Raw genomic sequence first — 24,563 nt, 5'->3', positions numbered from 1 at the left:
ATGTACTGTACATGCAATTCTCTTGATAACCTCATCTCTTGGTTCCTTAAAACTTGAAGCCTCATTTCTGAGTAGATGAACAGACTCCTTTGATGAGTATCATGTTTGATGTGATTTTACATAAATATGGAATTTATGCCCTTGGTGTTTGATCTGTGGTGGCCAATTTACACATGTTGCACTCGCCATATGATGACAGCTGCTTCTGTTAATTGGCCTAAAGCCCGATACCTTATCTTCTCCCCCTCTCCCATATATTGGAAGGCCTGAAAACATTCATGCTTCATGAACCCTTCCTGCCTGTGTCCAGGGCTTCATTGATCCAATGCACTGCACAAATGTTTATGTGATTGTGTGTGCATTTGCCTGCAAAACCCCCAAATTGTTTTCTTGTTATTGCAATCCTAACAAAAATTATGGAAAATGTGGAGGTATTGTCTGTTGAGAAGAGAAGTTTGACAGCTTTAATACTCTGCATAGAACCCTGGATCTGACTTTCTGTGCCCTTTCTCACCTCTGCCAATGCCAAACTATGCACAATTATGAGCACATAGTTGGCGTGTTCATTTGGTTTATAAAGGTGTATGGCAGGGGTGCAAGATTCAGATGAGATGGTGGGACAACCACCTAGCAGGAAGAACTTTTAAAATGACATCTCACATCTAATCATGTGTAGTGGAAATGCGGAAGACCATTGTAATTTCCAGGAGTTGGGTGACATATCTCTTTCCCTTTAACATCCCCGGTTTAAGGTCTGCTGATTTAATAGTATTAATTTGTGTTTCACACACCTGTATCAGGAATCTACTGGGTCTCCTGTGTTCTAAGTCAGTGTTTCTCAACCTTTTTTGGGCCACGGCACACTTGTTCCGTGAAAAAAATCACGAGGCACACCACCATTAAAAAAGTTAAAAAATTTAACTCTGTGCCGCCCTATATTATAATTATGGCTGTAAGAAACACTTGCCAAATATTGCTTTCCGGCGGGTCAGTGTTGTGTATTGGCGGCCGCCAGGCTCGTTTGCACTGAGCTTTGGGAAAGAGGAGGAGAAATATTGCTTTCCGGCGGGTTAGTGTTTATTATTGGCGGCCGCCAGGCACGTGACAATGCAAATCGCCCTTCTCGTCACCGCACGTCGCGGCACACCAGCCAGCGTCTCGCAGCACAGTAGTGTGCCGCGGAACAGCGGTTGAGAAACGCTGTTCTAAGTGCTGACGGGATACCCAGTTGTAGTGAATGGGAGACTCTCAGCTGCTTCGCGCTAGCCGCGCCCGGTGTCTTGGGCTGACCATGAGTGATGCCTACTAACCAGGTGCACTCAATTACATCAAAGTTGGCTATAAAAGCTGTAGGCTGAAGAGGCTCAGTGAGCTTCTTCACAGATTGTGGTACTCGATGCTGTGAGACTGACGGCTGGGGGCTCTCTCACTGCTCTACCTGGGGCTCCAGACAGCTAAAGGGGAGATTGTGTAGCTCCTATCTGGTATGTTTTGGTTTGTGTTTTGGTATGCCTGCTGTGTATTTGTTGACCCTATGCAAAAAAACATTGCTTTCTTCCACCCACCGGTGTGCTTATTGGCTCCAGATCCAGAAAGAACCCTGCCCTTGGCAGAACATCATGCTGTGCTGTCCTCCTGCATCTTGCCTTCACCTGCATCACAGTTCTCCTTCCCCAAAATTATTTCTTTAACTGCAAGTACAAGCAAACTGCAAACTTTACACCTCTGTGCTCCAGTGCATTCATCTTCACACTCCTTGACACCTGTGCTGCTATTTAGAGAGAATCGTGGAAGAGGCTAATACTGAGTCAGTCACTTTGGCCCTTCTAAGGTCATTTGCTCCACTGCTTCCTTGCCCTGAAGGTGATTCAGTAATTTGTGTGGTGAGTGAAGGCGTGCGATGGACCATACTGGAGATAAGACTCTCAGGCCATTTGATTGATTGGCAGCTCTGAACTAGGAAGACACTGCTGGATCTTTAGGTAAAGAGTTCTTTACTCTTGTCATAATGTTTCAGCACCATACAGGTTTGGAGGACTGTCACTCAGCATCCCTAGTGATCTTTTGGATGGGTGTCTCCCATTTGCAGGCACTGTGCTCCTTTTGAAGCAGCTACTTGAAAGATGCACTCCTAGCATCAGCCAGCTGATTGGTTCTGACAGCACAAGTTCAAAGAGGCTCACTCTCCGCACCAGTCAGCTGGTGTCACTTGATCTCAAAATGATGCCTCACCTGCCGGGGGAAGTGGAAAGACAACATGCAGGCCAGAGTGTCTGCTGTTCAACATTGCAGAAAAAAGCATTTATAAAGTGCTCTAGAGAGAGATGTGCCCCAGAGTCTCAGGGGCGTAGGAAGATAGGGGCGGTGGGGGGTGGGCCGCCCCGAGCAGCGCAATCCCAGGGGTGCCATCACGGCTGCCCACCCCGCCCCCAAAACACGCGCCCCGCCCCTGCACATGGAGTGTCCCACCCCAAAACGCATGTGAGGTGGCATCATGCTTGTGGGTGGCGTGACGCCCCTCGCTGGCCCACCCTCATCCAGGGAGAGTGTGTGTTGGCTGAGCAAGCCCCTGCAGCACCTTGTGAGGTTTTCACTGGGCGGCTGCCGGGACCGGCTTGCTCCCTTGGCCGACGCACGCTCTCCCTGGGTGGAGTTGAGGGGCGGGCCAGCAAGGCAATGCTTGTGATGCCCCTCGCTGGCCTGCTCCTCGACTCCGTGCAGGGAGAGTGTGTGTCGGCCGAGGGAGCAAGCCGGTCCCGGCAGCCGCCCGGCGAAAACCTCGCTAGGCACTGCAAGGCTTGCTCAGCCAACGCGTGCTCTCCCTGTTGTGGCGTGTGCTCTCCCTGGACAGAGGCGAGGGGCGTGGCAGCGAGGGGCGCCATGATGCTGCGGAGTGGCGCCCCGCCCCCAGGGGGTGCCTCCGCTTTGACGCCCTGGGTGCCAAAGCGGCTAGCAACGCCCCTGCAGAGTCTCAATGTATCTGCTTGACCATAGTGGAAGTGGAGGAAACATGGCATCTGCTGAGACCTGCATAGACCTTTTGTAGGTTTGGGCAAAACACTCCCATCTCACCTTTGTAAATCCTGGGCACGGCACTGAAGCTGCCTTGACCTGGCACATTTATCACAGAAGAATTAGGGTTTAAATTAATAATGCTCCATGCAAGTCATTTCATGTTGTTGGTCATGATATTTTTGCAGTGTATGTTGCTTCTTGGACTTGTCTTTTTCCCCTCTTCATTTCCAGATTGTGTTTCTGTACTTGAAGGTGGAGACTATGCACTTTTTTCTTTCCATGATTTATATATCATAGACTGGCCTGGCACAGGCAGTGGATTAGTAATTAGCTTTCCATATTGATAGTTTCTCTCAAGACGCTGCTTCTTGGTGCTTAAGGTGCAGCACTGTTCCATCTGTACATTTGGTTCCATTTGGTTCCTTTCCCCTTCAATAAGTCTCTGCATGAGGGGTGGTGGTAGAGAGGCTTGACTTGGATTTAGATCTGTTTCCTATTGGGGTCTGCCTCTCTGTGCATATTTGTTACTGCATTTTGTGATCTGTGGTGGTGGTAGGTAAGTAAATCTAAATTCCCTAGGTGGCAGTTGCATTCTAGATGTGGGAAGACTCCTTTCCTCCATTTGGCATGATTTTGTATGAAATGTCCGCCCGAGAACAGCACAGCAAGGGGTCACATTCAGCCTCTGATGCCAAGAGAAGCTAATTCCTTCACTGGCTGAGAGAGTGAATTTTGCTTCAAAGTAAGCTGTCCATCAGATCATGCTGGACACCCTGTTCTGGAGTCTCTTGATAGAACAGCCAAGGGCGGTGTGTATTTGGATATTAGACCACTCCAGCAGAGAGATGGGATTTGTTTCTGGGATTCTGCAGCTTCATTGTAGATCTGTACGTTACCAACATGACGGTTAGGGGCAAGAATGTAGAGGGGAGACCTTGGACGATGAGTTGTTATGTTGCTTTTGTTGGTTTCTTTTTCTTTTGAGCCTCGCTATTTGGACACAGAGCATTTCCAAATGCATTGTGTAACAAGAACTGTGCTTCTTTTGATAAAGTACTTCCTTTCTGTAATAAAGTGGGGTCAAAAGTTAATTGCTGCCTTTTCAGCATGGCAATAAGGTCCCCTGGTGCATTCGCCCTGATACGTGGACTCTGGAGTGTTTGAAGAAAGAGAAATTCAATTTTGGTACACATAAAACTGAGAGGTAGGGAAAGGGGTGAGAAAGAGTGTGCAGGCGAGAATGTGAGAATGTGTGATTGAAACTGGATTCTTGAGTCACTGAACTGTATTTCCTTTTGGACAGCCATTAGGGAACAGCCATGGGCATGAAGGGATCCTGCTTGGATATTGTTGCGGCAGCTTTATGCAGGTATGGTGGTGTCTCCCTGGCTCAAGAGAAGGCACTGAAACAATTGGGGAAATCTGTACTGTTCCCCAGAAGGTATCTGCAGTTGCGTTTACAGAACAGAATGACCACCTGTGTATTCTTTAGTGGTTAAAGCATAATTCACTGGAATGGCTGTTGGAATTAATGGAAAGAATGAGTTTGAACTTGTAGGCTTTATATTTAGAAGAGATTTTAACCACTGCAATGTTGCAGTGGCACAAAATGCAATGGCATCCATTTGTTGCAATGCAAGAATGTATTTGCTGTGGGGGGATTTTGTGCTGCTGGAGCTTCAACAATGACTGGAAAATGTAGTGGGGTCATGGCCCATAAATAGAACACTTCTAGGTAAATATAGCTCTGATCATGGATGGAGAGGCCTTTGCTGGGATATTGCCAGCATCTTAGAAATGAAGGGTTTGTGCTTAAAACTCAAGTAGGGAGCTTACTGACTCAGAGAGGACTATTGTGTCTCAGCTGTGTGCTTATTCACACTTAACCTTTCCTCTACGCTTTCCAGGCATAGTCTGTGCTTTAAAACTCTGTGTCCGAGTACTCTTTCTTTCTTTTGCTCCAAAGGTTTCCCCGTGGAACCCTACTCCTTACTACGGAATCAGAGCAAACAGCAATTCATGGAAAATTCAAATTGCGTTTTGTTGTGTTTCAGCTTTAAAGAGTGAATTTTCATGGGGAAAGCTCTGGAACGGAAATGAGAGAGAGAGAGAGAGAGAGTGAGAGAGTGTTTGGATACGGAGCTTTAAAACATGGAGCTGTGCCTGGAAAGTGTGGGGCTAAAGGTAAGTGTGGACAAGCCCTGTGTCGCATGGAGCAGTTCAGCAGGTGGGACCTGTTCTGTCACAGAGCTGCAGTGATAGGCTAAGCAACTGAATGTTTACTGAATGTATACACGCTGGTGCATTTTTAAGAACACAATCCAAAAATCAGTTTATAGGATTTGAAAATCGGTAAGGTTGGAAACTGACTTATTTTGGGTAGGGAGGGGATAATTCTGTTGAAGTTAATCTGCATCAGTGTGTTTTTTTTTAATGCTTGAGTCTTACCTATCCCTAGAAATAGGGAAGTGAATCTTGGAATAATCTACAAGTTCTCTGATACAATTTCCCATGTGTTTAGTATCAGCCAGAACCCTGCTGTGGGTGGGAGTGGAGGGAGATAGGTAACTGGAAATAATGTAGAAAACGTGGCTGTTTGGCTTTCTCTGATCCTACAGTAAGAGAAGAGCGCATGAAACGTAAGAAATCCAGTGATCTATTCAACAGATGTTCCCCACACATTTAAATCATAAGATCTTTCTCATACCCCCCCCAAAAGCTGGTATAATTAATTTGTGTACATCATGTTCTACAAAGAACAGGTTTGACAGGCCTCTTGCCCCATGGGGCTTGCAAGCAATAGACAAAAAGGAAACCATAGAGGAAGGAGCAGTAAATTGAATGGGGTGTGCAAATAGTAGTAGTAGTAGTAGTAATAATAATAATAATAATATGAAAACCTAAAACAACAAACTTGGAGTAGGTTTGACTGCCCATGTGGATTCTGACCAACTTTAGCATCTAAGCTCTAGTCAAAAGTTCGTCCCTGGGTGGGTTGCAACAATGAAAACAATATTGGAAACTGTTTCAAACAACTTGCTACTCTTTCTAAACTACGTAATGAAAAATGGGATAAACATAAAATTGATCATTAGTTAAATGAATAATACTGTATAGCAGTTTGTTCACCACTTGCACTGAATTGCTTTAGGTGAAAATTAATGTCCTATTATATAATTAATATTTCTTAATTGGGCAACTTTTTTTTTACTATGGAAAAGCTGCTGTCGGCTGGACTCTCCTACGCCATCTCCCTTTCAATGAAACAGTTTACCTTGTAGAGTGGATGAAAGACACTGTGTGTGTAATATCAGACAGGTTTGTAAATGTAATGTTAAACAGAACAGATTAAAAGAATTTGGTTTCGAAACCTTGGAGTGCCTTCAGACAACTAGCAGTTTAATAAAAGATAGCAATCCTTAAGCTGTGTCCTTTGTTGTGATAGGTCAGGCGTTTCTGTCCTGAACAGTATTTGTTTTGTTGGCTTGCCAAGAAAATCTTACTGGTAACACCAGGAAAGTCTTAGAGCAGCAAGGTCCACACTCATAATATTTATTGTATATTGGATAATTCAAGAAGTGGATTTGCTTGCCTCCTATAGTAAGTTTTTTATACCTAAAATTGTTGCTGTGTTAGTCCCCAAGGAACAAGCACAAAATAGCTAATGTTTTCTGTCCTTGGCTCAGTTTCTACTGATGCAACCATGTGTGAACTTTGGAGCTGGCACAGTTCTTTACTTAGCAGAGTGGCATCTGTTCAACAGCAGAGAGAATAAAGTACACAGGCACTCATCAATTACCGGTAGCATTGTTGTGCAATTGCACTCATGTCCTGCTGGTGGGCTTCCACAAGCTGCTGTGGGAACAGAATGCTGGAGTAGATTATCCTTTGGTCCTTTTCTTCAAATAGTTACAGTAGATTTTAAGCCAAGATCTCCATGACATAATTTTTGAGGCTCCTCTTTGCTTGAAGTACCACCTTTGATTCTTTTCTTGGCACTTGGTTAAGATAAGTCTTTTCATTATTTTTAACAACCAGTGTAACAAATAAATAAAAGCAGAGGGGGGAAGGTGAAAGAAAAATACACATGCCATCAGTTCGTATTAAGATAAGCGTTCTTAAAAAAATGTGTCATTCCACATTCCCTCTGAATTTCCACCTTGCAGCCAACCTTGAAGATTGCTTCCAGATAGTGGGCTCTTTTTTGTGTTTGGGTGGGGGAAGTTGGTGCTTTAAAATTAGTGCTTTATCGTTATTGAGAAATGATGAAAGATAGAATAAACTCAGTCATCTTAATATTTCCTATTTTCAGAACTTCTGGCATCTCTTAATGATTTCCTAACTGGTAGGGCTGCCAGTGGTGGTACAGAGAGTATAAATACCCTATTATCCTAGGGTCCTCCAGCAATACCCCAGAAATGCTGAGCAACAGGGTGGTCAGTAGACCAGCAGCATCTGCAATCTGCCTCTCTGGCCCAACACCAGCTGCAGACCCTCTAAGCCTATCTCAAGGTCAAGAGATTTCCTGGTCAGGGAGATGGCACTCTTATGGACAATAACAACACCCCTGCCTTGACTGCCCCAGTCTAGCCTGGTGCAGTACTGAAAACCCAGGTGGGCATAGCTGGGTAAGATATGGCCACCCAGCTTTTTAATGCCTGCTGGATCAGCCCATTCATCCACAATCAAGTCATTGATGAGCATGGTTTTCTAATAGGCAGATCTGACATTCTGCAACAGCACCACTAGACTGGAGGGCTCAGTCAATATACTACCAGTGGTTTGCGGAGGTATGAGAGAGCTGAAACAAATAATGCAGACCAAATACCTAAGCCTGTTTATTTTTCATTATTTAAATGAATGCTGATCTTCTTGGTCTGTCAAAATTACATCTTCCTCTTTTTTCTTTTTCTTTTTGGAATATATTTGGTTCTCTGCAGTTACTTGATACACTTATAAATGTAAACAAGAATCAAACCCTCTTCTGGAACTGATGTGTATAATTCCCTTACAGAATGCAAATGCATCTGTACAACTCATTCCAAAGTTGCTGATAATGAAGAGCCTCTGGCGGGGAGGATGGTAGCTGGCCTGTTTGCCAAGCCAACAACTGACAACTTCTCTACCTTTGGGGCATGTCAGTCATTTGAAGTGGAATGTTTCTGAGAGCAAATGAGATATGGTGAATTACTAGATGGAAGCTGGTAGGTTTCCAGCTGATGTCAGAGAGCTACAGCCGACAAGCAAAACACTTAAGAAAGGGTGAATGCAGTTGAGTTTCAGACTTGGAAACGGCTAGTTTTTAATTCATGCTTTCCCACTTCTCCAGTGGGCTGGAATGTTTACAGCATCAACTGTTATTTCTACTGGGCCATAAAAGAACACGTTTTACCTAGAGGCGATACATAAATTGGGGCTCATCCAGACTTGTCCTATGTCTAGAAAGCACAGGTCCGAGCTCTGCCACTTTCCCCAGGAAAGCCAGCTCTTCAGTTATAAATCAGGCAAATGTCAAATCAGAGAAAACCCGATTAACATTTAGTCCGATTCAGTGGTAAATAATGTGTTTAGCTAGGGGGAAAGCAGCAGGGCAGGGACAAGTCTGGATGAGCCCTCATTGTTAAAGGAGGCTAGTCCGTGAGGGCTAATGAGACACTTCCTCGCCAATCTCAATCTGCCCTCAGCCAGCCTCTGCTTGCCTGTTGTCTTAGTTACAACCAGTTTGGGGTGGGTGGGTAGCATTAACTGTCCTCCTCCTCCTCCTCCTCCTCCTCCTCCTCCTCCTCCTCCTCCTCCTCCTCCTCCTCCTCCTCCATCTCAGTGTTGCCCTTATACTCCTCTGTAGGGAGGAAGAGAATAGTGACAAACTAGAATGAGTTGGCTCTGGCTCCTGTTGTTTTCTTCCATGCCTTCCAACCTAGCAGTCCTAAAAGGGAAGCAGCCACCGCTGGTTACTATTGCTGTTCTGTATCTGGGTGAAACACAGTAATGCTGTGAATGGGATGTTTTGAAGTGGGTGCATTTATGCTACTGTCACTTCTGATGCATGGACACGTTTGTGGGTCAAGAGCTCAATTGCATTGCAGTTAGTTGGCTATCCAGCTAACAGCCCCCCCTTCCCCTAGCACCCAATCACTTGCATTAGGAACCCAGGCTGGCATGCAGGGTTCTGCTTAGAAGGACCTAACACATGTTAGCCCACTGCCAAACAGTGGCGAACGGTGCTACTTGGCTGTCCAGGGCGGCAAACACAGAGGCACCCCCTGCACATGCACAGTCAGTACGCGCTGCTGCTGGCGCATGGCGGCCCCATGGGCCGCTGCTCACACACAGCGGCCCGTAATGCGCTGCCACGCGAGAGCAGCAGCCCATAACGGGGTGCCGCTCGCGGGGGAGCCGGCACGGATCGCGTATGTTTGTACGGCATGTGGGGGTGGAGGCGAGGGGCAGGGAGGGGCACCCCGAGTGGAGCCCCCCCGAGTGGAGCCCGGGGCGCCCGGCCCCCATCGCCCCCCTTGCTACGCTCCTGCTGCCAAACATCTCTTCCAGAGTCTTTTTGGTAATAAATACTACCTGTATGGAGACAGTTGTCTTTTTTATTTGCTTTAGCAACTCTTCAGCTATTCAACAGGATGTTTTCAAACCTGAATTCTTCCATCTTAACCTGTTCTGTACTGCTGTCATGCTACCAAATTGAAGTTCCAGGAGCTAATTTATCACAGATTACATCACTTCTCTCATCACTTGGTGACATTGTTTTAGGACACTGATGAATGTGTGAACTGTCTGTACTGAAAGTGGCAGCAGTGGGAGTTCCTGCAGCTGTTTTTCTGGAAAAGAAAAGAAGCACTGCTGAAAAGTATTGCAGTGCGGTGGCAGATGGGGGGAGGAGACAAAAGCTCTGCATTTTCTTGATTGGTAATAACTGTTTCACGCATACATGCCTTATCTGAATAGTGAAGAAATAGAGTACAATTATGTGTGTGTGAATTTGCACTAGCGCTTACCTAATCCAGTTGGAACAATATCACTGTTGTATATTATGTGCATAGATCAAAATTTTCAAACTCTGCAGAGAGCAAATATATCTTCCTTTTCCTGAAATGTGTTATGTAATTTTTGATGAGAAGATATGTGTGTAGAGATTGTTGCAAAAAACAAACAAACATTCATCGAGCAGTGCTCAGTATCTAAAACTGCTGGGTTATTTTTAATTTTTCCTTGCCCTATGGGTAAAGCAATGATATATTGACAAACAGTATAAAACAACAGTAACGTTTATGACACCAAATACAAAATGCACCACAAGTTTGTGGATCAAATTAATACACCAATGTGCCTGTTATAACAACAACAACAACAACAGCAACAGCAACAACAACAACAACAACAACAACAACAACAACAACTACAACTATTATTATTTTTATTATATATTATTTATACCCCAACCATCCGGCTGGGTTTCCCCAGCCACTGTAGGTGGCTCCCAATGGAATAAAACATCAAACATTAAAAACTTCCATAAACAGGGCTGCCTTCAGATGTCTTCTAAAAGTCAGATAGTTGTTTATTTCCTTGACATCTGATGGGAGGGCATTCCACAGGGTGGGCACCACCATCGAGAAGGCCCTCTGCCTGATTCCCTGCAACTTCACATCACATAGTGAGGGAACCATCAGAAAGCCCTGGGAGCTGGATCTTAGTGTCCAGGTAGAACAATGGGGGTGGAGATGCTCCTTTAGGTATACTGGGTCAAGGCTGCTTAGGGCTTTAAAGGTCAGCACCAACGTTTCAAATTGTGCTTGGAAACGTACTGGGAGCCAATGTAGATCTTTCAGGACCGGTGTTATAGGGTCTCAGCAGTTCCTAAATGCCAAGGCTGTCACTTTAGGACAGTGATGGCGAACCTATGACACGCGTGTCAGCACTGACACGCATAGCCATTTTTTGGTGACACACGGCCCACCTCCCCAGCAGCAGACCCGTTGGAAGAAGGCCTGAGCCCAGAGTCCCACTGGAAAAGACCTCTGGGTTTTGCCTTTATTTCCCCCCCCTTTAAAAATATTTTTTAATTTTATTTTTAAAAAACTTTAATATTTTTCTCCTCCCCTTTTTCCTTTTTTAAAAGGGGAAACAATTATACATTTTTGTTATTTAAACTATAAATATCACCAAATTATGGTTTTTTCTCTCGAAGTGACACACCACCTGAGTTATGCTCGGTTTTTTGGTGAATTTTGACACATCAAGCTCAAAAGGTTGCCCATCACTGCTTTAGGATATGCCCAGTCACTTTAGGATACAGCATTTACCTTTTCCAATTTTTCTGTTGTGCATATGGGGCTTATTGTTGCTTCTTTTTGTAACTCTGCACAGTTGCTTTTAGTATGAGGTTCATTAAGGGGGGAAAACTCCACCCTGCAAGGTTTTCCCCCTTTTTTGTTCATACTTACTGATTCATTCTACCCCACCCTTCTCTTCCTTAAGAATTTTATGCAGAAGGCACTGCTTCTTTTTAACACCCCCCCTTGCTCTTCCGATGCCCTCCCCCCAGCACAGCAGCTTGGCACCTTTGGGCAGGCACCTTCATGGGGTGAGTGGGTGTGAGTTCACAGTCTTGCTTCAGTTAGCAGCAGAAAATAGCTTGGAACTTAGTATACTGCTCTTTAAAAAAATGAAACGTGAATATGAATAACTTACAAATGAAATGATGTTCTCTATGTACATTTGGTAAACATTTTGAGAATCAAGATAAGGCTGTTTCTACATGACTTGAGCCAACAACCAGTACAAATGGAAGGAACTTCCACCTGGATCTGGTATAGATTGCAAAGTACCGGTAATATAAGGCTCAAGAGGCATGGTTTGCAGTGTGCCTGCAGTGTTAAAACAATGCTGTGTTTACTCAAAATATTATTTGGGTTAGTTCAACAAGTTGGCATGCCTACTTGACTAGTTTTTCAACTATATGATGACTTAAAAAAATAAGTTAACCTGATTTAAAGGAAATCTAATCCAGGGTAATAAAAATCCAATGAAGGTAAAGGGACCCTTGGTGACTGACTCTGGGGTTGCAGTGCTCATCTCACGTTTATGGCCGAGGTAGCTGGCGTACTGTTTCCAGGTCATGTGGCCAGCATGACAAAGCCGCTTCTGGTGAACCAGAGCAGCAATTTGGTACCCCCAAACGGATCTTCTCAATTTTGCACTGCCTTGGCTCAGCACCCTGTGGGGGGGGGGGGACTGCCCACAGTGCCCTAAATCTGGTGCTGTCCCATCAGATCCCTCTTGTGTGAATGTGAAGAGGTATGGGCCATTCATGAGAGCATGTAGAGGGGAAAGAGAAATCATTGCAAGTTTCCACTTGCCAGAGTGTCAAGAAGTAATAATGGCGTAGAGCATGTGAAAGAGTACCTTTACCTTGTTTGAAATAAGAACAGAAGCTCCATGTCTCTGGAGAAGGAATCCAGGGATGCCCTTTCTTAGGCAGATCATGTGGTTTTCCTGGGATGTTTGAACCTTGGCATCTTCCTTTGTAGGTCATAGACCCTGGAAGACTGCACTTTACTGTTTTAAAATTAGGATGTGGAAGAGAAAATATGTTATACTCTTATTTGGATGTTTTTAGATTACGCCTCTCTGTTTTTTGGTCCTTTTCTAAAAATGAGGATGCCTAATCTACTTTGCATGATTCTCCTGATGATGACAGAGATTGTAAGTGCTCTTATTGAATATGAAAAGCTTATAGTGATGATGAGAAACTATAATCCTGGTATTATTTCTGTCTCTTTCTAGATAACCATTTGCTCAGAAATAGGTGACTGAACGCCAAAGAATCTGATAGACTTCTGGAAGAACAAATCTAGTTTCCACAAGATCAAATCTGTATTAAATGGCTGATAAACAGATCAGGTAAAAGCTTTTCTTTCCTCTTCTCTCAACTGTTGTCTCCACTTCTTTTGTCCTTCCACATTTGCTTTTCTTCATTCGTAAGGTCCACAACACATCCCAAAGTAGTACTCTCTTCTTTCTCTACCCCTTTTCCTCTGCTCCTTTCTTCATTATTGCCCCTGATGGTCTTGTGGTTGGAACAGAATAGGAAGAACTGCACATGGAGCAGATTCAAACATTCAGACTGCAATACTGTGCCCACTTATCTGAGAGTATGGCCTGTATTCCATGGGACAAGAATACTTTTATACAAGGACCCATATGCTTGAAATCACATCTACATAGGTGATTCATAAGCTTTAGACATCCTGCATGTTTGGGAGACAGGCCCAGTTGTTAGATTTTAAGTTATAATAGTGAGGTGGATAGATACACTTTTGCAATGGGATGCAAATAGTTGGGTTGCTGTTTCTGTCTGCACCAGGTCTTTCCTTTCCCCCTTCTTTTGGCAGCCACTTGCACTCTTCAAAAAGCTAGTTATGAGGACACTCCGTGTAGCAGCATGCAATGTAATGTGAGTGGATTCAGCCAGGGGAAATTAGTAATCAAACAAACTCACACACATAATACACAGTGGAATTACTTTCCACTAGTATATGGGACTGTTTGTCTTTAGAACTAGATCCATGTTAATTTAATGGAAGAAGTTAATCATAACTTGATTTAACTCCCATTGAAATCAGTGGGAGCGAAGTTCAACTTAAGTCAATCTGGAACTAACCCTATAATTTTGACATTTAAAATAGAAGTAAGATAAATACGTTTTGTATGATACTAGCAATATTATTAATTGTGATATTTTAGAGGCACAAGAATGCAGCTTTGAAATTTGTAGTTGTTTAGTCGTTTAGTCGTGTCCGACTCTTCGTGACCCCATGGACCATAGCACGCCAGGCACTCCTGTCTTGCACTGCCTCCCGCAGTTTGCTCAAACTCATGTTCGTAGCTTCGAGAACACTGTCCAACCATCTCGTCCTCTGTCTTCCCCTTCTCCTAGTGCCCTCAATCTTTCCCAACATCAGGGTCTTTTCCAAGGATTCTTCTCTTCTCATGAGGTGGCCAAAGTATTGGAGCTTCAGCTTCACAATCTGTCCTTCCAGGGAGCACTCAGGGCTGATTTACTTAAGAATGGATAGGTTTGATCGTCTTGCAGTCCATGGGACTCTCAAGAGTCTCCTCCAGCACCATAATTCCATAATTTTATTATTGAAATACCAATAATAAAAAATTGGGGCATGCAAACATATTTTAATGAATGTGCATATTTATCTGGGAAACAGAAAGTCTAGAGGAGTCAAAACAGGCCATATGCAGCCACCACCCAAATTTTATCCAACACTTCAGGTCCTCTCCCAACTATCACCAGGGAGGGAAAAGGACTTTGATGTTGTGCAAAGTTGTGCAATTTCAACTCTTTCCTCTGTGAAAAGATCAAATGAGGGAGCAAAATGTCTCATCAGAATTCTGCTTCTTACAAATATAGTATGCATGTAATTTAAGGCTGCAAAATTTGAGGCTATAAAGTAAGACTGTGCAGTGATCTTATTTTAATTCTTCTCCAGGGTTTACCAAGCTCTTTTTGCCTTTTCCACAGTCAGGACAGGCAAACGATGTTGCAGAGTTGTTCAACTTTTGCTGCAACCATTGCGGGGTGGGGAAAGTATGAGGAAAATGGAAGGTGAAAAGTCAAGTGGAGTTACTAAGAAATATATTGCCTGTTTTCATGGGAAACAGCTTTGTGAGTCTTGCCTATCTATTACTGGAAGGCGATCCATGACAGCTTTTCATTGAGTGAATATTTACCAACCCTGGTTTAAGCAATGGGTGATGTTGCAGAAATTATATTATATCTGATAGTATCTGATAGTAATATCTGATAGTAATGGCGTGCTTTTCTAGGGGTTAGAAAAGCTTAATATGTGTTATGTGCTAGGGAGAGTCTGACCCCACCAATAGTCTGACTGAAGCATTTTGCGCCAGCTGGAGCCCCCAGACCAGGCCCAAGGGTAGCCCCATGTATTGCACATTGCAGTAATCAAGTCTAGAGGTTACCAATGCCTGAATCTTCTGTGGCCAGACCATCCCTGACCAATAATGGTCATTGAGAGTGTATCAGCCATAGCTGGTAGAAGGTTTTCCTTTCAACTGAGGCTACCTGACCCTCCAGCAAAAATTTGGGTCCAGGAACAGGTTAACAATTCCTAATATACTATACAGGCAATAAGTTACCTCCTCTTTGGTAACCAATGCACAAAATTATGGGTATTATTATTATTAAAGGTAAAGGTAAAGGGACCCCTGACCATTAGGTCCAGTCGTGACCGACTCTGGGGTTGCGCGCTCATCTCACATTATTGGCCGAGGGAGCCGGAGTATAGCTTCCAGGTCATGTGGCCAGCATGACAAAGCCGCTTCTGGCAAACCAGAGCAGCACATGGAAACGCCGTTTACCTTCCCGCTGTAGCGGTTCCTATTTATCTACTTGCATTTTGACGTGCTTTCGAACTGCTAGGTTGGCAGGAGCTGGGACCAAGCAACGGGAGCTCACCCCGTCACAGGGATTCGAACCGCCGACCTTCTGATCAGCAAGCCCTAGGCTCAGTGGTTTAACCACAGCGCCACCTGGGTCCAATTATTATTATTATTAATTGAATATATATACCACCCTGTACTAGGGGGCTAGTTTCATACAAAACCACAAAATACATAATAAAAACAAAAACAACCCAATAGCCCCCCCCCAAGCACATTTTAAAAGGACATAGGATCTAAATCAGATCAACCAAAGGCCTGGTTAAAAAGGAATGTTTTTGCCTGGCGCCTAAAGATGTATAATGAAGGCGTCAGGCGAACTTCCCTGGGGAGGGCATTCCACAGACTGGGAGCCACTGCAGAGAAGGCTACCCTCCGGACCTCTCGAGGAGGAGGCACACGAAGGAGGGCCTCAGAAGATGATCCTAAGGTCTGAGTAGGTTCATATGGAAAGAGGCGGTCCTTGAGGTATTGCAGTCCTGAGCCATTTAAGGTACCAAATATCAAACTAAAAACTTGGTCCTCAGCATATCTCTATTATTTATGTCACCATTGTTGTCTTAATAAACCAAAGTATTTTATATTTTGTGGGCAATGAACTATTTCTATTTTGTGGGGAGCCTCTAGCTCACTGGCCAACCTTGGCCCGACAGACACTCAAGGTTGGTATGTGAGGACATTTTCCCAAACCACAGCTGCCTGTCACTCTGCTGGATTCACTGGGTGATGTTAGCTGATGGGTTTAATCCTGCTGGATGCTGCTTGAACAGCTTGTTCCCTTTGGAGAACCCAACCCCATGGTTCAACTTTGTCAGGTGGGTTACTCTGCCCACTTGGGGATGGGAGATGATGATGATCTGGCCCACCAGGATGAAAAGGTTGCCAACCCCTGGCATACACTGTAATTATGTAGCTAATTTGTCATTTTGTACTGTCGCAGCAATCTGTGACTTTAGAATGGAATCAAGCAAGTGTTCTTGCAGTGTCTGTTTAACAGACAACAGAGCTGTTCAACAGACACAGGAACATATCAGAGCCAATGGCACGTAATGCTCAGGTGAGTTGTCAAGGCCCAGCTTTGATACTTCTGCTTAATGGCTGGCTCTTTTGCATCAACCATTTCATGTGTACTGCTAGACTCTTCCTAATAAGCAAGTCTCCCTCTGAGAATTTGAGCAGCTTTTCTACTTGCTGTTGCCCTTTGGGAAAATGCCTTCTGATTCTTTGGCTCTGCTTATGTCCAGCCATTGTCTATTTCATGAGTGACTTTCCAATTTCATTGTTACCTAAGAGCAGCTTTTGTAGAGAGAGCCTTGGCTAGACAATGAGTGTTGTCTTCTGACAAAGAGTTGGGGATTTTGTTATTTTAATGGTTTCAGGGAAAAGAGATCCTCTTACTGGCACATCTTATAATTGAGGCAACAGGTTTTAATGTGTCTGGTTTGTTTTTTTTAATGCAGGATAGGACTACACAGAGTACTACTAGCTGTTTGACAACAAGCTCCCTTGGTTGCCCCATGGGATTGCAGGGGGAGTGCAACCCTTTTGATTCTCCTGGACTCTTTAAAGGCTTTTGGTGCCATCACAAATGGTGTCCTTCTTTATATCAGTTGTCTAGGGCAGGTTTGAGAGGCACTGCTCAGCGGTGGTTCTGCTCATTTTTGGATAGCCATTTCCAGAAAGTGGAGCTGGAATAATACTGCTTCACCCTTTAGTGCTTTGTGAGTTCACAGGGTTTCCATGCTGTTTAACATCTACATGAAGCTGCTGGGAGAAGTTATCCTGAGATTTGGTCTGATTTGTCACCCATAAGGAGATGGCACCCAGCTTTCTCTCTCACTTTCGTTGGACTTAGCTGAAGTTGTCACATTTCACAATCCTGAACCAATTTTTGGGAGTGATTATGGGCTGTGTGAAGGTGAATAAACTGAGACTCAGTTCAAACAATAATGCTGATAGTGGTTCATTCACCCAGGTGATTATTTTCAGCCTATTTTACATACCGGTAGGATTACATCCCCCATAAAGGACCACAGTTTGCAATCTGGGATGCTTATTGATCCAGCGCTTTCATTTGTTCCTCAAAGCGCTGTTATCAGCTTCAGCTAATTCACCAGCTGCAACCTTTTTGGGGTGGAGATAGCGTGGCTACAATTACCCATGTTCTGGTAACCTCCCATTTTAGACTATTGCAATGCATTGTATATAGGCCACCTAAAAAAAAAAGTCTGCAAATACAGTTGTTCCAGAATAGGGCACAATACTAATAGCTGGTGCTGGGCAGTTTGACTATATTAACTGTGTCTGTCCAGTTCTAGGCCCAATTCAAAGGTCTGATTTTAACCCATAGAGCCTAAACCATTTGGGACCAGATTAAAAAAATGTCCTCTGCCATATGCATGTGGTGGAACTTTAAGATCCTCTTCAAAGACTTTGATTCAGGTGACCCTGCCCAATGAAGTAAGGCAGATAACCAATAGAGAGGGGGTCTTTTCAATAGTGGCACTCACTTACGCAATAGCTTTCCAATGAAAGCTAGCCTTGCACCCTCTTTGTGGTCTTTTTGGTGCCAGAAAAAGACTTTTCTGTTCATCCATGTGTTCTATGCATCTTCTGTAGTCTGGCCCGTTCAGATTTTCTAGTGTTTCTAATTTTGCGATTATAGTGGGCTTTGGTTTCATGGTTTATTTTGTATGTAGGTAAGTGTGCGGATTTATTTTAGTCCAGCTGCCTGGCTGTACACAACTGATAATATTTAGGCTGCATAACACACACTAGGGAGTGTGGGTTGGAGAGTTGGCTTAGACCTGTTTGCTGTAAGAGTTTCTTTGTCAACTTGGAGAATTGTGCTGCAGAATACAATGCGATTGTCATTATAAGCTTTACTCTGGGATGTTTTTCCTAATCTGCTGAATTTCCAAGGTGACCCAGTGTTGATTTACTATAGTTTCAGATTTAGAGGAAGGGAAGGCTCCATGATTTTCACTGTTTATAAATCATGAAATACAAACTTGGAATCATCCGCTCTGGATAACTATTCTTTTTAAGGCTATTATGTCTCTTTGCTGAGACCATCCTCTGCATGACCAACTGTCCTATTCCTTCAGTAGCACCTTAAAGACCAACTAAGTTTATATTTTGGTATGAGCTTTCGTGTGCATGCACACTTCTTCAGATACCCTATGTCCTATTCCTGTCCTGTTCGAAAGCCCTCAGAGTTCTTTTGTCAGATGACCAAAGTGGAGCTCACTTCTCACTCTCCCCCTCCAAACTGATAAACATTCTGATATAGGCTCAGTGCCAGGCATTATATAGGCCATAATATATGACTGGGCACAAAGATACAAAGGTGTTTTTTTTTGGGGGGGGAAGACTCTTTTAAACTTAACTTTGTTTGAGAGGTGGATTTCCAGCTCTTAGGCTTCTTTATTCTGAAATAAGCAAAGGCAAGTAAGTTCCACAATACTGCTTTTGTGCAGCTGGTGAGTCACTACTACTACTGCTGCTACTACTGCTATTTCTTTTTCTTTTTTCCTGCAACTGTTGCAATCATAAAAGAATTATGTGAATCTCAGGTTTTCCATGAATAATTTTTCTGATGTCCCTTGACCATGAGATTATGTAGATTTTTTGATGGCAGTTGTACACACGTTTGCTTGGCAGCAGTAACCCATTGTTCTTGTATCTGAATAGACACATTCCAAATGAGGAACTCTAGTCTGGGGTGGAAAAACCAGCTAAGAGTCTTGTGATTCCTTAAGTACCATAACCTTTCATGAACAGGAGTCTCTATAACCAACCCATCTGATGAATGGGACTCTAATCCATGAAAGCTTACACCACAACAAACCTGTTGGTCCCTGAGATGCAATGAGATTTTTCTGAGGTGCTAGTATTGTTCATGTATCTTGATTGAACATATGGCTGCTATAGTTATTTCGCCTTTTGATGTCTTCTTGTGCCTCTCTATCACTTTTCCTCACAGTTTACCTGCCAAGCTGATCAATGGAGGCATAGCTGGGCTAATTGGGGTCACCTGTGTATTTCCTATTGACCTGGCAAAAACTCGCCTACAGAATCAGCAGAATGGCCAGAGAATGTACACAAGCATGTAAGTAACTTTCATTTCACAAAATGAAAGAAATTGTGTAGTAGTTATTCATTAATCATTTCTTTTTAAAAAATCAATTTGCATAGTAAACCTGCTTTGCAGTACTGTGCTTATTTTTTCTTACTTGAACAAGAGTTTTACATTTGGGTCTTGCACTTTCAGTAGTTGTTTAGAACAGGTAATTTCTTTCTCCTATACTACTATCAATTGTGCAATAGTCCTCCTGCCCCCACCCTGTCATCTCTTATTATAGAACATAATATATTTATTTAAGGTTCAATTTTAAAAATTGAAATGATTCATGATTAACTTCTCGGTTATTATTTGTACAGGGTATTAATTTTAATAATTGAGCCATCAGAAATCCAATATAAGCCCCTACATACTCAACAATCCTAATGGATTACAGCTGCAATCCTATAGGCAGTTACCTTTGAGTAAGTACAATTGAACTCAGCGAACACTTCTGAGTGAAAAAGAATAGCATTGCACTCCATGCCCACTGTTCATCTGTAGGCTTTAGCATGGGGATAAGCAAAAAGCGTTAGGTACATCATTCCAAAGAAATCTGTAGATCAGGAAAGCAGTTTTGCTTCTGGCATTGCCTTTTAATTAGCTAAGGATAACTCCTGGGGGTTATTCTGATATGTCTTGTGAAAGGCAGTGCCTCCTTCAGAGAGAGGTGCTGTTGCTTTTTGCTGCACCTGGTCTTGTCTTGGTTTTTACAAAGACTTCCATTTTTCCACCATCATAAAACTGGAAAATGTTCCATCTCTTTTCTGCCTTTCTAGTGAAGCCCGCTGAGGTGTATTAATTACCTGCTCTTCTCACCTGCAGCCAGATGACTAACACAGGACAAAGAGCAGCTAGCTGAGCAATGTGGCCAGACTTAAAACACTATTCGTAATAACTTGTGTTGTATCAAGGGACTAAAACTATGTTTAAAACCCCAACCAGTGACATTCCTTGTCCTCCATCTTTTCAATAGGTCTGACTGCCTTATCAAGACAATCCGTTCCGAAGGGTATTTTGGCATGTACAGAGGTCAGTGTTAAGCTGCATTATTGTGAATGATTTATCACAGTAGGAAAACCTTGTTGGAGAAGGAAGTAAAGAATTTTTGTGCACACTAATTTCTTGTGCAATGTTTTGTGGCGTTTCCCAGTTTGCAATGAATATAGCTTCTTTCCTCACTCTTTTTTACTGCTGGAGTGTGTTGTTCTTCCAGACCACACTGTTAGAGTTTGGGTTATGCCCTGAATGAGAAACACTTTTGTATCCAGTGCCAAATTCAACCAAATACTGGATGGAAAAAAGGCAGTATCATTAGATTCAAATATTTCCCCAAAAGGAGACTGATTGAAAATAAACTTAAAGTGGGAAAGTATTTTGGTTTGTGTTTACTTTGGTGCGCTCAAATTCTTGACTTCAGAATGGCTTTATAGGACAATCTGGCTTAGAATTTCTGTGGAAAACGTTACTGTTACTTTTACTTCTTATTATGATTCTGACTAAGAGTGTAGAAGGGATTCTTTTTATCAAGATGGAAACCACACACTGCAGTTTTTTAAGTGCCCAGGCTCCTGTACAATTGGATCAGCAATTGTAGCAGTGGGTTCCAGAGGCTAATTCTTGGTTGCTACAGTTGCTGCTTTTTTCCTAGGTGGTCTCCTATGACTTTAGTGGCTGCGTGAGAAGCTGAAACCCAGCAGGTAGAGCTCTTCCCGGAACTGTATCTGCACACTGAGGAAAAACTTCATCTGTGCTGAATTTTTGCTAATCATGCAGCTGTTTAAAAGCAGAAAGGCTCTCTTAGTTAATAAAAAGTTGTCAGTGGTTGCAGAGGAGAGGAAGCATGTAACAAATTAGCCAGTTTACCTTTCAGTTACGGTAATCTTACATGTCTTATCTATCTTGGCTTGCATATTTCTGTGTGTGGTCAGAGATCAAAGACACATAGTTGGAGTTCAAACAGCTGTAAACCTTGGAGGTTTTTCATGCGATTAGGAGGGTGCAGTCACAACTGGAGTCTCATTCATTTTCTTCTAGTATAGAATTGCAAGAGCATGCAGATATTTATCTGTTTATAAGAAGCATTCATGCAGTAAACCATAGTTGGTATCACTTTGGCAGTACAGTTTATGATTGACAAATTACCTTTAAATGGTTGATTTCGCAAGTCCAAGTTGAATGACCTTTGAAGTTTGTTTCTCCCAGTTGAATAGGATCTTACCAGATATTGGTCAGGTTTCCCAGGAAAGGAGACTAGTTTTGGGCAATGGGAATGCCATGACTGACTGTTGAGGGCAAAGTGCTCTTGCTGCCAAGTTACAGGTGGGTGGGTGGTGAGCAGACAGACAGAGGTGCGTGGAGTGGAAGCTGCATTAGGATTGGCTGGTTGAACAGTTGAGTGGAGAACAGTCCCTAGACAGGGAGGCAAATGGCTGCGTTTTGTGTCAGCTGTGACAAATCCGTTGTAACAAGCAAGGAGTTGAGATTTTACTTAGTGCCAAGCTCATTGTTCATCATATGCCCTCTCTAGACATGTGGGAAAATATAGATGTACATAACAGATAGCTTTAGTTTGAGTCAGGAAAGGGTGGGATTCTCTTGCAGCTCCTTCAATATCTCAGTACAATTTCTAGATGGCAGCTCCTATTCTAGTTAGCCCTTGGACACTAAGGGCATGAAGCTTCCCTCCAGTTTGCTCTGCACCAGTTTCCTTTTGCGTTGTGAGTGTGCCAGGGCCAAACTTTTGCTAAATGGTCTCTGTAGCACAGAACTGGAGCAGCACAGACCACCCAAGGCAGGCAGCCTTCTTACTAATAATACCTTCAACGTCACCCCCAGGCTCCCACTGTAACAGGCAGACTATTCCTAGCTGCTGGATGGAACACAATGAGGCTTTATTTAACTTCAATACATAGTATATTTATACACTTTCTGGCTGTTCTATAACCCCTCCGATTGTGTCCTCCAGCAGCACGCAGTAGTACATTGATGTTGATCCCACTTGCGTCAAACATCAGCTCTGCTGAAGTTTATTTTCCCTTTAGCCTGATAAATGCAGATAGGTGCAAAACTATGCATAACCCTCAGATTCGTTGACCAGAATTGTGTGGATTAGGACATTGCCTATACACAACTGCATATATTTTTGGTAATGTATTCTGATAACAAAAGTAGAAGCTTTCTTGCATTTGCAAATGTATGGCAGGGAATTAGATGACGGATGGAGAAGGGAAGAAAAACCACACATTCTATCTGGTTTCTTTCTAATATTTAATACTTCCATATGGCTGACTTGACTTGTACAAGTGCACTGATGATTAGCAAAAATTTCCCAGTGTTGATTCATTACCAATTAAAGCAACAAATTAAACAGTACTACTTTGCATGAGAAGGATGTATATAGAACAAGATTTTATAATAAAATATATTTTATGAGAAACGCTGAGGATTTTGTTAAATGGAAAGGAATACATGGGACATTTTAGTAGAGCAACAAATCAACCAGGTAGTTGTTCTTGATGTGTAGTCAATCTTTCAAAGGTTTATGGGGCCCTTAGTAAAACCTTGTAAAATGCTGGCTTTATGGTGGCTATCTGTTCTGCCTCCCAGTCCTTTGCTGGCATCTGAAGCCTAGGCAGCCTTATTTATGAGCAATTCCACATTTCAGCCCTAGTAAATTAGGCAACATCTAGCATCAACACCCCTGGCCTGTATGTCGAGGACTGGATTTTGGAGACTAAAAAATACTGGGAGTCAGCGGAGGTGTGCTTGTCTTTCTCCAGTGATTTGCAGCCACATTGGGTTACTGAGGACAAGGATTATTATAGCTCCCCCCCCTTCCCCCATCAAGCAGCTTTGCTGAAAACATTAAAGATTGAGAAGAAAATCACAGATTGACCTTTTATTTGGAAATACATTTTTCCTGACTTTAATTCATTTGAGATACAAAAATATTGACCCAGAAGCTGTTTCATTAGTATTAGTATACAGTGCACCAAATTTTGGTATGCTGAAAGGAGTTAAATTGGGAGAGAGACTAATTGCAGTGCTCTAGCAAGAAAGAATATGCAGTCTTTGATAGCTGTTACCTAGATGATAGGAATCGGTGCCAGCTATACACTCAACCACTCTCCTTGAATGAGCTCCCACCTCTCCTGCTAATACCCATTCCCATGACCTTTTCCTTTGGGGCCCAGCCTGCCCAGCTGGCTAGAAGGGAGAGGCAAAGCAAGATGAGGCGGGTGTTTCTCCTCCTTGCTCCTGCTAGCTTAGAGGGCCAGGTGAACAAGTGACAACAGCAAAGAAGAGAAGAAACAGGGCTCCAGTGGGTGGCAGTGGTTCCTTGTTGGGTGAGGGTTTCAGCAGCTGCTCAGCTGTTCTGACTCCTGACCTCAGGGATGCCTTTAGCACCATCTCTAGTTTGGCCCTGAATCTCAAGTGTAAACAACCTTTAGAGGAAGAGATTGTTCAGGAGATGGCTCTTGCCCATATCTACTGCAGATGGCCCTTCATCATGCAAAGTACTCTGTGAGTTCTGCATAGTTGGGGAACAAGCAAATGAGAGGTCATCCTTCTCATGGGGGAAATGCAGCGACCGAAACTGGATTCCCTTTCCTAAGTGACCTCAGTGGTGTGGGTCACTCTTGTGTCACTAATGCTGCTTTCCTTTGTTATCCAGAGCTGCACACAGTTCGTAGTGCCTTCAGAGGGATTTGCTGTTAGTTGCTCCCAATAATAGAGTACACACATTCACCATGTGAACGTCACGTGCTGTTTACATACCAGAGGGCAGAGTTGGGTGTGCGCCTACTCAGTTGAAACTGGAGAAAGGTGCTTTGGTATGGTCTGCTGCAAACTACCCGTAGCTGCCAGCCCCTGATGCTGACCCTGATAGGGATGCATAGATTGAACACACTTTTTGAACTGAGGCAAGTTTTTG

The 24,563-nt window shown here is 43.4% G+C and overlaps 1 protein-coding gene across 5 annotated transcripts in view; it reads left to right on the top strand.

The window, feature by feature from the left end:
• The window catches only part of SLC25A22 (solute carrier family 25 member 22), a 70,916-nt gene that overhangs the window by 24,031 nt on the left and 22,322 nt on the right, over window positions 1–24,563 (top strand). For 2 of the 5 annotated variants that reach the window (XM_035122088.3, XM_035122114.3), the window contains exons 2-4: window positions 12,814–12,930; window positions 19,487–19,612; window positions 20,601–20,656. In XM_035122088.3, the coding sequence (XP_034977979.1) occupies window positions 12,911–12,930; window positions 19,487–19,612; window positions 20,601–20,656 (202 nt within the window). In that variant the 5' untranslated portion in view covers window positions 12,814–12,910. The other 3 variants (XM_035122106.3, XM_035122096.3, XM_088653162.1) reach the window with 3 other exon arrangements.

This window comes from Zootoca vivipara, chromosome 1, assembly GCF_965207765.1.
Source record: "Zootoca vivipara chromosome 1, rZooViv2.hap1.1, whole genome shotgun sequence".
Lineage (NCBI taxonomy): Eukaryota > Metazoa > Chordata > Lepidosauria > Squamata > Lacertidae > Zootoca > Zootoca vivipara.
Note: the sequence above shows the minus strand (reverse complement) of the source record. Positions and strands in the feature narration are given on the sequence as shown.